Source organism: Chelonia mydas, chromosome 1, assembly GCF_015237465.2.
Source record: "Chelonia mydas isolate rCheMyd1 chromosome 1, rCheMyd1.pri.v2, whole genome shotgun sequence".
Lineage (NCBI taxonomy): Eukaryota > Metazoa > Chordata > Testudines > Cheloniidae > Chelonia > Chelonia mydas.
The window spans coordinates 77,172,880-77,188,843 of NC_057849.1; the positions used below are offsets into that span (position 1 = coordinate 77,172,880).

The following is a 15,964-nucleotide window of genomic DNA, read 5'->3' on the forward strand; positions in this document are numbered from 1 at the left end:
AGTGAACCTAACAAGTAATGATCAAGTGATCTCTCTCCTGCCATCCATCTCCACTCTCTGACAAACAGAAGCTAGGGACACCATTCCTTACCCATCCTGGCTAATAGCCATTAATGGACTTAACTTCCATGAATTTATCCAGTTCTCTTTTAAACCCTGTTATAGTCCTAGCCTTCACAACCTCCTCAGGCAAGGAGTTCCACAGGTTGACTGTGCGCTGAGTGAAGAAGAACTTCCTTTTATTTGTTTTAAACCTGCTACCCATTAATTTCATTTGCTGGCCCCTAGTTCTTATATGCTGGGAACAAGTAAATAACTTTTCCTTACTCATTTTCTCCACACCACTCATGATTTTATATACGTCTATCATATCTCCCCTTAGTCTCCTCTTTTCCAAGCTGAAAAGTCCTAGCCTCTTTAATCTCTCCTCATACTTGTCATTTTATTAAATTATGTAGTAAAAATCATCTCCATTACATATTGCTTTAGCATTGCAGGCTTTGCTTTGGTAGATATTTATATATTTTACATTGAGCACTGCTGACTCTCTTGTTGCACCTCTTCAAAAAAAGTAGTATGATTTTAAATAAAATTTTGAAAATTGAAAAAATAAAAGCCATAGTGTTTTCTTAACTTATTCCTCATTCTCTGGGTATAAATATGAAACAAAGAACATCTTGTTCTTATTTATAGTAAAGTATGCATTATTCTTAAAGTGAAGCTCAATCCTGATGCCGAAGGAGAAGTAGAAGCGATATTAGGGCTTATCTATGCACAAAAGTTGTACCAGTTTAATGATACTGATATAGTTAAAATATATCCCTCTCTTGTGGATGCAGTTATATTGGCATAAACACCTTTATGCCAGTATAATTTATATCTATATCGGAAGCTATACCAATATAATTGTGTCCACTTTAGAGGTTGTACCAGCATTTCAATAAAAAACAACACCCTCTAATTGAAATAGTTAGACCTGTACAAAACTATGTACAACTAGTTTTACGGCTGAAGGAAATCAAGGAGAGCTGTGAATTTATTTACTGTTGTAAATAGCTGTAGCCAATCCCAGTTACAACAAATCTAATGACTTGGGACAAGGACATCTCCTTGTGTCCAAACTTAAAATTTAACTGTACTGACAGGATGCCTGACAAATCAGAGATTTATATAAGTGCTATCAAAAATTTATCTAGTTCTATTTATTAATATAAGGAGTATTAGAAGGGTGCCCAGTTTTCAACTGAGGAAACTGGCTTTGAGTCCAAACTTCTTTATTCAGTATCTATCCAAGTTTGGTCTCTGGATCATATCATATTATACTTTTGACTTGAAAGCCTTCATGAGTAGCTTCTTTTTTTTTTTTAATCCCACTTTCTAAAATTTAATGGCATTGTACTAGGTTTTGGTTCCCTTCAGTAGAAAGATGGCGAACTTAAACTGTGTTGTGGTCACCAGTACTTACTATAGTTACTTTATAGTTACTATATAGTTTAGTATAGTATATATACTATATACTTTATAGTTACTATAGTTGAACCACTTCTGCTTGTTACTTAGGTCTAAGTGGAGAAAAGCCTCTCCTCTTGTGTGCTCTAGAACTAGCTTTTCCAAAAACTCATCTTTAAGGTGTTGAGAAATTGCTTTTCTTGGCTTATCCTGTTGTGACATTTGACCATTTTATGTTGTAGTAATTGAAGTCCCCTATTTATTGTTGTTATATTAGACTTTGTTACCTCTTTGATTGCTCTCAACATAGTACGCACAATATTCCTTTTCTGATCATTATGCTGGTATTATAACCTTACATGTTACTCATGTTTTCTGTAACCCGGGATTTATATCCATACAGATTCAACTGAATTATCCTCTCTACTCACAATTTTTATCTCCATAGATTCTGTGGAATCTTCTAGTCCTTCTTTGAGTGTCCTCTGCATTTTCCCACTCTTAAGATATGCGCCAATCAGTGCTGTTGAATGGTACAGCCTTCTACTAGTAGTGCCTATTAGATCACTTATATCCTCCCCCCCACACCCGCTGTTCCTCAGTATCTGAGCACATTCTGAGGTTGGTGCTATAAAAAGGGGCATAGCTGTGGTTGTCGCTGACCATGGATGGATGTGATCCTCCTTCAGATTCAAGGTCCTTTAGAAAGTTAACTAAGTGCCTTGTTTGTTGTTTTAATAATTGGATAGATAGTAGTTAGTGTGATATTCCCCAGGCTACAACCTTGACTGCTGGACTGCTGTGTCCCTTTAACTCTCCAGCACAGGGTGCCTTTTACATTGCTTTGCTGGTGAAGAGCAAATCCCTCCAGGCTCTGCTCACTCAGAGTCACTTGCATGTAAAGTCACTCCCAGCTGAATACATGAATGCTATGCCCAGCCATTCATGAATAGATACAGGCTGACTCCACAATATCCCTCAGTCCCAGCTTTTTCACCCAGAAATATATGTCTTGTACTGTTCAGTAGCCCACTGAACTGTACAAGCTCATAAATTAGTCATAATTTATGAACAAAGGATAATGAATGTGCAGCAGCCTTGTTGTCTCAAGTGAAGGCCTCCCAAACACACTGGTTTAGATAAAACAATAAACATGTTTATTGACTAGAGAAAGATAGATAGATTTTAAGTGATTTACAAGTGATAAGGCAGAATTGGTTACAAAAGAAATAAAAAGATAAAACCACAATCTAATTCCTAAACTTTACCAAGCTAAATAAGATTTGAAACAAACATCATTCTCACCACACCAGATGCTGCAGACAGTTCACAGGCTGAAATTTCCTTTCAACCTGGGACCACTCCCTTTAGTTCACTGTTCTTCAGGTATTCTTTAATGTTTTGAGCAGAGCAATATAAGGAGGAGAGGTGATGGGAGAGGCATTGTTCTCCCTTCTTATACTCAGAAAGGAAAAGTCTTTACTGGGTCATGCGGGTGAGGCAGTTCCATGGTGTACGTGAGCTGCCAACTATCTTTCAGGTGAATTGTAAATTTCTTGTTTGCAACTTTCCTGTTGGTGAATCTCCAATTAAGCAGGTAATGGCCTTTGAGCACTGAGCTGGCATGTGAGTGTGTCTTTGTCTTTGAGAAATTAGTCTGTGTGTTACCCAGAACTGTAGCATATTTCAGTAACAATCATATAGCAGAATCTCATAATTTTACATGCAGTGATGTAACACACATCTTAACAGGACAGTGATATTCAGCAGATTATGAGTTTTCAAATGATACCTCACAAAGCATGCTTTGCACAAAATATATCATAACCGTATAAAAAGGGGTAAACATGGGATACCTGGTGTCACAGTTAGTTTTAGTGTTAGTTACTGTTGTTCATTATGACAGATCGGAAGATCAAGAAGCATGGTTTTAAAAGATGTGTGTTGTGTCCAGCCGTTTTCCCAGAATTATGCTTGCTACCTAAAGTGCTTAAGAGAAGGGCATTCTTGTTGCTCAATCTGCAGTACTTTCACACTGCAAGCTAGAAAGGAGAGGGTCTCCAAACCCTCCTCCTACAAGAAACCTTATTGATTAAAACTTGCAGATCTAAGTTTCCCAAGGCTTCAGATAATAGAAATAGGAAGTCAGGATTCATTCCAGGACCAACTGTTTCCAGGAAGTCGTCAAACTTGGCTCCAATCTCCAGATCTAAAAAGATGGCGCATGTGGTAGCAAAGTCCTCTGATCCTGTTCCAAAAGAGGTACCAGCAGGAGTGAGAACAGACTAGGATGATACACAGCCTGTGCCTCAGACCTCTACAAAACCAGGAGCTTTGCTTCCAAGGAAAAAGAAGGCAAAGACTAAGCACCTTTCTGGGTCCATCATCGTTTCCTATTCAGGAGATCCATCAGATTCATACAGATCCAAGATGCAAAGAACAGAATCCAAAAAAGATTGATCCGCATAGAGAGGAACAGTTGGATGTAAATGCTGATCTGGGGCCACAAAATCAGAGTCATTCTTCTGAGATGCAGGTATCCCCCTGACCTTGACATGCTATTGGACTGGACAAATCGGCAGGACTGGCAGTACCTTCCTGGATGCCTTGACCTTATTGGTGAACTCCAGGTCGTCCATATCATCATTCCTCTAGAGTCATGACCTCAATTTCGCATCAAACCAAAGAGACTTTTGTGGATCTGAGTCAAAATGATCTAAGACAAACTGATGTGAGACACCCTGTGCCAAGCCAATCAGATCTGATAGGTTTCAGAGTAGCAGCCGTGTTAGTCTGTATTCGCAAAAAGAAAAGGAGGACTTGTGGCACCTTAGAGACAAACAAATTTATTTGAGCATAAGCTTTCGTAAGCTACAGCTCACTTCATGCTGAATGCATCTGATGAAGTGAGCTGTAGCTCACGAAAGCTTATGCTCAGATAAATTTGTTAGTCTCTAAGGTGCCACAAGTCCTCCTTTTCTTTATTCAGATCTGGACATTCAGCTCCTGTATCAACAGGTCTGATGATGGGAGACAGGTCCATTACTCTGATCCAAAATATTCTAGATGATGATGAACAAGAAGATGCGATACCTCCACATCAGGAACAAGAACCTGCAGGCAAATTCTCAGCAGATGTAAATTTCAGAGTAATCTCATCTTCTTCACCATCTGAGGATGTTGTCTGATTTCAAGAGTTAATCAGCAGATTGGTTTTTACTTTAAAATTACCTTTGGTTTCAGTGGAGGAACCTTCTCATCCTCTTTTTTATATCCAGGGAAATACGTTTACAAGCAAGTTATCTCTGCCCTCTCTGGAAGGTCTCTGGCAGCCATCTAAATCAATATGGAATACTCCATCTTTCTGTCAGCCAATTGCTAAAAAGGCAGATGTATCAAATTCCGTATGAAGGATGTTCTTGTTTCCATGTACATCCTCCTCTTAATTCTTTAGTGGTGGCTACAACAATGTAAATGTTTGTGTTCTACTCCCAGTGACAGAGAAGGGAAAAGGCCACATTATTTTGGAAGGAAACTGGTGTCTTCATCTTCCAACATGTGAATAGCTAACTACCTAACCATAATGGCCAGATATTAGTTTTACCTTTGGAACAAAATGTCTGTGTTTATCACCTCTCCAACAAACCCTGCAGACTGACTCATTAAGGAAGGTCAAAATGTTGCTAAGCATGCACTGAGAGTGTCCTTTGATGTCTCAAATGCATCCTCAGGATAAGTAGTAACAGCAATAACGCTCCAAAGACATGCATGGTTGTGCTCCTCTTCTCCATGAAAGTAAGTCAAAAGTTGAGGACCTTCTGTTTCAGAGGGATGGACTTTTCAGTTGGAAAACAGGTGAAATTTATAGCTAGATATTAAAGAATTACACTGTTTTTTGTCATTCCACTTTGTTTTAGTAATGTTTATTTTGTCATGGTCTTTTTCCATTTCCAGGCATTCTAGCTCACCTATTCCTGCTTTTAAGATTCTCACATTTGCATATCGGCATTTACAGATTTTACTTTTAATTGAGTATGTGCCTATTTTTATTTAAGTCCTCATCCTATTGCGTTAATTATTTTTGCTAGTCTTGAATGTTAATAATGTATTAATTTTTAGGTCTCTATATTTATAGGAAATAAGTGCATCATAAATATCAAATTGTGATAATTATGCATTTATCCTTTTATTAAAGAAGTCCCTTGAACTAATCAAAGTAAACAACAAAACAAATACCTTCCATTATTTAAAATCCTATGTACAGTACTAAACACTTTTTCCCCCTCATTATCCTTTTTTCTTGACTCTCCTCCCATGAGGATTTTGGTTGTGTCCTCAAATAGAGGCTCATGAAATTATTGAAGCTTTAAAGAGCTGTGAGATGTCTTGTCACATGGCACATAACTCAAGAGAGTAGATCTGTCTAAGGTATTATATTTAGAGAATAACTGCTGTTAAGGGGATTTTTTTCTCTTTTCTGAACAATACATTAAATTGGACTTTTCAACAAACACTGAAAATCTGTTATCTTTAAATATTAATCTACCGAATCTTTCACATATGTGTTTTCACCTCTCTCAAAAATAGCTTATAATCCTGATCTTTGCATTTGTTCCATTGTTCATTCTCACAGGTTCTCACTAAGGAGTTTTACAGCCTTCAAGCATCTAGTGAGACACGCATTACTGAACTTCAGGCACAGAATTCTGAGCATCAGGCAAGGCTAGACACTTATGAAAAACTGGAAAAAGAACTTGATGAGATAATAATCCAAACTGCAGAAAGTAAGTTTGGACCCAAATTATACTGTTTTTACTGGTGTTCTTATAAAAGATGCATTGTTTGCGATGATATATAATATTTAGCACAAGCCTTTTTAGGTAGAGATTCAAGATGCAATAAATCCTTTCAGTACATAGTGTGTATTGAAAATATTATTGCATTTTATATTAAAAATATTTATTGCATCTTAAACATCTGTACCAAATATTATAAATTTAGATTTAAATACTTATGCTAATGTTAAGCACTCCTTATTATACCAGTCATTCCACTGTTTCTCTGTTACTCTCTCCACCTCTTGTTTCTTATTGTATTCTTAGATTGTTAGGTGTATGAGACATGGACTGTCTTTTTTTATTACATATGTATATAGCACCTAACATGATAAAGCTCAATCCTTGGTTCTACAATCCAATATATAAATATAATTTGGTTTTAATTCAATGAATGATTAATATTAATTAGGTATGGTCCACGGAAGCTGGATCCAGATATGTATTAGGTACTGATGAGGATTCAAAATTTTGGTTCAAGGTAAAAAACCATGATGAGAGTTCAGGCTTGATTCTGTAGAAATCTTATAAGCTATTTTTGAAAGATGTTTGCCCAAACCGGCAAAAATAACAGGATCTCCCATTTTACCTGATGGAATCCTTGAGAGGTCATTTCTTTTCATGAGATTTCAACTATCTTGGTTCATATCCAGATGATCCAGAAAACAGGCCCCTTTCAGTTTCAGATGTAAACAGGAACTAAGACCTTAGAATCATAGAATATTAGGGGTGGAAGAGACCTCAGGAGGTCATCTAGTCCAATCCCCTGCTCTAAGCAAGACCAACACCAACTAAATCATCCCAGCCAAGGCTTTGTCAAGCCGGTAAGGATGGAGATTCCACCACCTCCCTAGGTAACCCATTCCAGTGCTTCACCACCCTCCTAGTGAAATAGTGTTTCCTAATATCCAGCCTAGACCTCCCCCACAGCAACTTGAGACCATTGCTGCTTGTTCTGTCATCTGCCGCCACTGAGAACCGCCTAGCTGCATCCTCTTTGAAAACCCCCTTCAAGTAGTTGAAGGTTGCTATCAAATCCCCCCTCACTCTTCTCTTCTGCAGACTAAATAACCCAAGTTCCCTCAGCCTTTCCTTGTAAATCATGTGCCCCAACCCCCTGATCATTTTCATTGCCCTCCACTGGACTCTCTCCAATTGTCCACATCCCTTCTGTAGTGAGGGGACCAAAACTGGACACACTACTCCAAGTGTGGCCTCACCAGTGCCGAATAGAGGGGAATAATCACTTCCCTCAATCTGCTGGCAGTGCTCCTACTAATACAGCCCAATATGCTTTTGGCCTTCTTAGCAACAAGGGCACACTGCTGACTCATATCCAGCTTCTCATCCACTATAATCCCCAGGTCCTTTTCTGCAGAACTGCTGCTTAGCCAGTCGGTCCCCAGCCTGTAGCAGTGCATGGGATTTTTCCTTCCTAAGTGCAGGACTCTGCACTTGTCCTTGTTGAATCTCATCAGATTTCTTTTGGACCAATCCTCCAATTTGTCTAGGTCACTCTAGACTCTATCCCTACCCTCCAGTGATCTGCCTCTCCCCCCAGCTTACTGTCATCTGCGAACTTGCTGAGGGTGCAATTAATCCCATAATAAAGATGTTGAACAAAACCGGCCCCGGAACCGACCCCTGGAGCACTCCGCTTGATACCGACTGCCAACTAGACATCGAGCCATTGATCACTACCTGTTGAGCCCAACAATCTAGCCAGCTTTCTATCCACCTTATAGTCCATTCATCCAACCCATACTTTTTTAACTTTCTGGCAAGAATACTGTGGGAGACCGTATCAAAAGCTTTGCTAAAGTCAAGATATATCACATCCATCGCTTTCCCCATATCCGCAGAGCCAGATATCTCATCATAGAAGGCAATCAGGTTGGTCAGGCATGACTTGCCCTTGGTGAATCCGTGTTGACTGTTCCTGATCACCTTCCTCTCCTCCAAGTGCTTCAAAATGGATTCCTTGAGGACCTGCTCCATGATTTAGCCGGGGACTGAAGTGAGGCTGACCGGTCTGTAGTTCCCCGGGTTCTCTTTCTTCCCTTTTTAATATATGGGCACTATATTTGACTTTTTCCAGTTGTCTGGGACCTCCCCTGATTGCCACGAATCCTGAAGCTCACTGTGTTTTAAGTACACCATTATGTCCAGGTGGAGCCCTGGAATGCACTGATTGAAGGATCAGGACCTAAGTTTGAAAGGCATATTCAAGGAATCTAATCCATCTCCCACTATCTACCTGCCTTCTTTTCACCCAGAAAAATCCAGAACAAGGGTTCTATCTGAGGTTCCATTTAGGGCCTACCTGTCATTAAAATGAGATAGACTGATGATATATTCACTTAAGTACAACAGAGGAATTTTGCAAAAGCATGTTACATTTTTTCCATAAATAACAGCTCACAAAAGAGTGTGAGGTTATAAAGGTGCCTTGGATTGGGCTGAGGTGCTTTCAACAACCCAGATATGGATATTGTATGAAACAAGCAGCTGTACCTGGAAGCTGGCGTGGCTGTCTAATTTTGACCCAATATAACCTTTATTAATGTATATTTGATATATGCTACTGACAATAATATAAACACATGCTGTTGGAATTGCATGTGTTATTCTTCCAGAGGGGTATTCATGTGTCAACATCAGACACATTTAGAATTGTTTGGACTTACACCCTCATTAGGATAATGAAGAATTTTCCCAAAGAGAGAATCGTAGTTTAGAATGGTTTCTTCCTTAGTCCTGCAAACTTTCTTATTTCATCTGGTGTTTAGCAGGTAAAAGATCTGTTGCTGGAATTGAAAGTATTAATTACTTGCTAAATATTTTAATGAGTTATAATTAAACCTTAAAATTGTATGCTGCAATACAAGATTTTTTAAAAAATTGGTTTACTATTGAACTGTTATTCAATTTTTAAAAAGGAAAGAATTATAATAACACATATATATATTTGCCCTTAATTGATAAGGCCTTTACTCTTGTATGCTATCTTTGTTCTTGTAAGAAATGATATATTTACACAAGTGAAATGGCTTGTATCAAATAATCTGTTGACATTTTTTCTCTGCAGAGCATGTGCATGTGGAAGAGACTATTGAAATGTGACTATTACAGTCACTTCACTGACTCCTCATTATGCTTTGCTTATTATTACAATAGTCTGTAATGGCCTAGTCAGGGATCTGTCTGTTTTAGAAATTTATACTATTTGTTGTAATAACTGAGTGCCTTATGTATAAATAGCAGTAATGAAATCAGTTGGAATCTCTGGGTCATCTTTGTTTTTGGGCTAAAAACTATACTGGGATATTTTTGGTTTTAGATTGTTTGGATGATTTGGGTGGGGGGCGGATTTTTGAGTGGATGAGATATCAGTGTTGTGAATGTCATTCTTATGATGGGGCCATTTTGTGCTAAGCACTGTATAACATTAATTAAAAAGGCTGTCCCTACCCCCGTGAGCTTACTATGTGCAATACAATTGATCACAATAGGGGAAAAAACAGTCTGGAGGATGGAGGAAGAAGGTAAGATAACAATAAAACGAGCATGTTTTAGCTCAGTGAGCATTAGCCTTGGCTCATTGCCTACATTATGTTCAAACTTGGTGTCTTTGCCTGCCAGACCCTACGTTACATAGCCTGTGCCTACATATCTGAACAAATAGGGTGAGATTCTGTGCTGCTCCTCTAAGAGTATGTCTACACAACAACTAGACACCCTCGGCTGGCCTGTGCTAGCTGACTTGGGCTCGCAGGGTTCGGGCTGCTGGGCTGTTTTATTGCTGTTTAGACTTCCAGGCTCAGGCTAGAGCCTGGGCTCTAGGATCCTGTGAGGTGGGAGGGTCCCAGAGCTTGGGCTCCACCCCAAGTCCAGAAGTCTACACAGAAATGAAATAGCCCTGCAAACCCGAGTCAGCTGGCACAGTCCAACCGCGGATTTTTCTTTGCTGTGTAGACGTAGCCTAAGAGGCCCAGCACAGAACTTGCAGTCCAGTGGGAGGGGAGGGGTTAAGGTGGCTTTAAGCCATCTTTGCACTCTCCTGATCCCGTGGTGTTCTGGGAACTGGAGAGGTCCCTAGTATAATTTAGACAGCCTTGGAGGTTTGTCTAAATTGTGGCATTCTCCCCAAGCCCCTTTTAATAGTATTGTATCAAATACAAACAATATGGACGAGCAGGGTGAGACAGAATCTGGCTGTGATAACAACAGTCTTGCTGCTTACACAGTAGGTTTATGTTAGTAGCAGTGGGATTTTCGATCACATAATAACTGTGGATATAGTTACTCCCATATTTAAATGTAACCCCAGTCCCATGTTGTTTGTATTTGTTACAATGCTATTGAAAGGGATAACCTGCTCTAGAAAAATTTGCATTTGTAGTGTGTCAGGAAGTATGCCCTATGTTAACCTGATATTAATTTTTGTAGATCTGTAAATCTTATACCCTTGGACTATAAAAAAAAACAAGCTTTTTAAAGCAATTTTCATTTGGTTTTAAATCCTTAGAAGTATGTTTTCAGGTTGCTAAGTTATCTAACTCTAAATAGTTCTTTTAGCTTTTTTCTTTGCTTTTAAAAACTTAAAATTCAATGTAATATTAGGCATGTTTCTGTTATAATTTAGTTTACTGATAAAAGTATTGGTGTAAGTATAATTTATATCATCACATGCTTAAGGGAAAGCTTTATATGTTCTTAGTTTGTCAATAATAGCAGAGCTTGGAGATAATAGATTAGATCTTTTTTTTTTTCAGCATTCAGAACTGAGATGCTCTTGCCAATATTTTGTCCTGTACATTCTGTGCACATAGTTCTACTTAGAGTGTATAATTATGCTATTGCATGTTGCAGCAATGGTATTCTGCCAGAGAAATAAGAAACGCTCACTCTTGGAGCTAAAATAACTTGTTTGCTATTTTATATCACAAATGAGATGGTGAAAGAGGAGTGACTATTTTTTATGTGAAGCATCTAAATTAATGAACTACATAATATAAAATAACCCAAAAGATAATACTTTGAGACTTCTGACAATGCATTAGTAAAAATATATTTCAAAGAACAATCATGCACTGGTAGGAGGATGGACTGAATAGGTCTTTTTCTCTCTGTGAATTTTATAATTAGTAGGGTATGTTTGTTTTATTTTTGAAGTTGAGAAAGAGAGAAAATGAGTTTCGTAGCCAAAATGTTTCTTACCACAAAATATCCATTTTCAAAATATGTAATCTTTGACAAGCTACATTTTCAAAAGCACAAACATCGAAGTCTTAATTAGAATACTTGTTGGCAGTTTCAGGAGGGAGTCAAAGAATCATATTTGCGTAGAGACTGCACCTGTCAGAAAAAGTTAAGGCATGTTGGCCCAGTAGTGTATGAAGGAAGTTCGCATTATGAATGCATTTGTGGCTAAAGTGTTGACTTCAGCCCTCAAGGACATCAACTCTTTTTAATTTCCTCTGTTTCATAAGCACTACATTTACTTCAAATTTAAAAATTGAAGAGTGTGTGTGAGAGAGAGAGAAAGAAAGAGAGAGAGAGATTATAAGCATAATTGCTTAAAGGTTTAATCAGTTCTTCTTTGACTGGTTGCAGACTTGTGTGTTACCAGTGCACTGAAGACAGAGAACGTTGCCTAGAAATACCTGTAGGAGCACTGCATGTGTTTAAGAGTAGCACTGCCCTGACCCCTTCAGTTCCTTCTCACTGCCCGCAGCTTGACTCAGATCGTGCCATGTGGTACCTTAGCTCACACTTCTGTTGTTCTCTCAGCTAGTTTTCTCTCGATATTTTGTATATAGTTAGTAGTAGTGCCCTAGGCTCAGAGAGAGTCTTCCTCCTCTTCTAAAAGGAGTGCTGGGTGGCACTGGGGTTCCTGGAGTGTTCAGGATAGAGCTGAGCCATGTACATGCTCTCCTGTAGAGAAGCAAGATCATTCAAGCACTGTACTATCAACTCTAGTACTGCCTGTTGGGCGGCCATTGAGTCTAGGACCAACAACATCAGCTTCAGCACTGATCATATCGATCCCACAGGCTTATCAAACAGCAGCAGATTTATTCTTCCTCTTTGTTCTGGACTCACTTTTTGATATAGGCCACATGCCTTTACGTAGTCCAGCATGTGAGATTGCACCTTCATCCTCTTCAAACTTTGTTGAAGTTGGTCTGTCTCCCAACTTGTCAGTCATTGGATGGGTTGTCCAAGTGCCATTGGTGATCCTGGAGTCCCTAGCATGGTGGGCAGATCAGAACAATATATGTGAAGGTGTCTCCTTTTCCTGTCCTCCACTGACCAAGACTATAGTTATCCATGCCTCCACACTAGGGCAGGGGGTGGGGTGGGGAAACGCATCTAAGTACATTGAAAATTCAGGGTTTGTGGACAGAACAGGAACCCTCCTTTCACATCAACATCGTGGAGCTTTGAGTGATTTACAATGCAAGCTGGAACTTTTGGGCTCAGATCAAGGGCACAGAGATTCACATACTTACTGACAATACCACTGCAATGTATTATGTGTACAAGCAGGGTAAAGCCTGCTCCAACTAGCTCTGTCAGGAAGCAGTAAAGTTTTAGAGTAACAGCCGTGTTAGTCTGTATTCGCAAAAAGAAAAGGAGTACTTGTGGCACCTTAGAGACTAACCAGTTTATTTAGCTCTTCTGCATGGAGGATGCCCTCATTCCTATAGCCGCAGACTTCTTGGGTGCTCCGAATTAGTTGGCTGATAACCTCAGCAGGAATTTCTCCCAGAATCACGAGTGGTCTGTGAAGAACAGCATTCTGAGGTCCATCTTCAGAGAATGGGGCATTCCAACTATTGAACTGTTTGTAACTAATTGCAACAAAAAGTATTGTCAGGCAGTTCAACAAGTCCTACTTAATAGTAGAAAACCCTCTACTAGGTCTGCCTCTTTGGCCAAGTGGAAAAATTTTTTGGTTTGTTCACTGGCTGGAGGAATTCAACTGTGCTAGCCTGCATTTTGGACTACATATTAGTAATCCTCAGGTCTCTCTTTCAGCTCATTGAGAGTCCACTTGGTGACGATCTCGTCATTCCATCCTCCAATCCAAGAAAAGTCAGATTTCTCTAATTCCATGGTAGTAAGATTTCTTAAAGGCATTGTCTATCCTCTTTACATCTGTAAAACTAGCAGTTACTTTGTGGGACCTTAACACTGTGCGGGCTGTCCTTATGGGACCTTCTTTTGAGCCCCTAGCAACTCATTCTCTGTCTTTCCTTTGCCAAAAAAAGCCTTTACGATGACCGTAATATCCACAAGGAGAGTAAGTAAACTGAAGGCCCTAATGATGGGGCCTCCATATAGGCAGTTTGTCAAAGACAAGGTGACCTGAAGGCCATACCTTAAATTGTTGTCTGAATCAGTTTCACATTAACCAAACAATAATATTTTTTTCCTAAGCCTCACTCAAATGCAGATGAAGAACCCCTTCATTCATTGAATGTGAGATGATCCTTGGTATTCTTTCTGGAAAGGACTGAACCATTTCATGCATCACCTTGGCTTTTTGTCTCCTATGTGGATCGAATAAGGGCCAGGCAGTTTCTGCACAGAAGATGTCCAAATGGATTACTTCCTGCATTATGATAGAATATAGGGTAGCTCAGGCCAAACTTCCACAGAGACTGGTGGCTCAGTCGATGAGGGCCCAGGAAGCTTTGGTCACTTTTCTCAGTGAGGTCTTTGTATTGGATATTTGCAGGGCCACTCTCTGGTCTTTCATGCATAACCTTTGCCAGACACTATCCTGTTAGGTGCTGTGTCTAGATCAGATGCAAACTTTGGAAAGACAGTTCTGCAGTCACTGTTTAAGTATTCTGAGCCCCACCTCCTTCTGTTACTGCTTGTGAGTTACCTGAGTGGAATACATGTCTAACCACTCAAAGAAGAAAAAATCGTTACTTACCTATTCAGTAACTGTTATTCTTTTGAGATGTAGGTGCAGACATATATTCCACTCTCTGTCCCCTCTGTATCAGAGTCTCCACTCAGGATTCCAGTTCAAAGGAACTCAGGTCACTGCCGCTCTTAAATATCCCTAGGAAGGGATTTGAGGGTCAGGGGCACACGCGTCCTCCACTGGGTACTGCTAGGCAAAGTTCTCCCATCTTTTCACACTGTGCACATGCACACCTGAGTGTAATACACATCTGCACCCATATCTCAAAGAACAGCAGTTGCAGAATAGGTAAATAACATTTTTTTCATCTTTTACATTAATTATGTTCCTTTGAGGATCAATATTTTTAAAATACTGGATACATCTTTTTGTTTGTTTGTTATTTTGCAGTGGAAAATGAAGATGAAGCAGAAAGGATTCTCTTTTCCTATGGGTATGGTGCTAATGTTCCTACAACAGCCAAAAGGCGGCTAAAGCAAAGGTAAAAACTGTCTCCCTGGTTTACGTCTAAACTAAATAAAAATAGATTCAATATATCATCCATTTTGGAAGCCAGCCATTTTGAATGATGGAAAGTAATTTTATTTTTTAGATAACTGTCCAATATTCAGAAATCTTTAAAACAGTGGTTTTGTGGTTTGTGTGTATAAATGGGTGCGTGGATATTTTTCTGCGTTATTGACGCTTCATATTTTTTTCTTTATCTTTCAGAAAGATAGGTATCTGGATGCCTTAAGTATGCAAAACTCAAATAGCTGTAAAATCAAACTAGTTGAAATAAATTTTCAGCTAATTTAACATACCAATAGTGAACTCAGAAGCACAGCTGTCAGGAAAGGGGAAAAGTCCAAAGTTTCAGAGCATCATTATCTCATCTGAATTATGTGCATACAAGGCCTGATTCACCTGTGTCTCTCTCCAGTTTACTCTGGTTTAACTTCACTGAAATCTGTGAAGTAACAGCAGTGTAAAACTGAAAAAACACAGTGGTGAGTGAATCAGGCCCATAGTATTTTCTGAATGTTAGTATGTTAAATATGTACCTAAATATATACAATGTGGGCAAATTGATGTTTCTGCTAGAGTCATAAGTTTTTTATTTCATTTGGGTGTTTAAATAATTAATCTTAATATTGTGTTAGACAAGGAGGATGAGGTAATATCCTTAATTGAACCAACTTCTGATGGTGAAAGCTTGTAGTTCTTGGCAGATCAGGTCTTCGGTCACTCCTGGATTGTATTTAAGACATTTTGATCACATTCTGATATCTACAGATAGTGTTAACAAAAAGTATAACTTGAGAAAAGAGTGCATTTGTTTGTTTGTTTTTTCATTTTCTCAAATTGTATTCAGTCCAAAGAGGGAAATCTTTCTCAAGTATGGCTGGCTTTTACTGCAGAAATTGCATCTACAACTTTTTATGTATCCACCCCCAAAATTAACAATTGTATAATTTATTGAATATCATTTTGAACAGAAGTACACCACTGTAATTACTGGATAATATTAAGGACAAAAGGAGGTAGTCCCCTAAATCTTCACTCTCTGCATAAACCTATGTACCATTTCCTGTTTACTTTGAATTTGTTTTTAAAATAGGTTATTTCAATATGTGTCATACCAGGACACATTTTTCTCCATACGTGTGCAAAAAATTAGTATGTATACAGTTTAAAGGCCTCATGCCAAGTAATAAGATTTGCATAGTATTTGATTTATAGATGCTTATTTTGC

General features: G+C 38.8%; 1 protein-coding gene across 5 annotated transcripts in view; it reads left to right on the forward strand.

Annotated features, from left to right (window-relative positions):
• PIBF1 (progesterone immunomodulatory binding factor 1) overlaps positions 1-15,964 on the forward strand; it is a 165,296-nt gene that overhangs the window by 89,997 nt on the left and 59,335 nt on the right. For all 5 annotated transcript variants that reach the window (XM_043533820.1, XM_043533839.1, XM_037895180.2 and 2 more), the window contains exons 12-13: positions 6,083-6,233; positions 14,620-14,710. In XM_043533820.1, the coding sequence (XP_043389755.1) occupies positions 6,083-6,233; positions 14,620-14,710 (242 nt within the window). The remainder of the gene's footprint in view (positions 1-6,082; positions 6,234-14,619; positions 14,711-15,964) is intronic.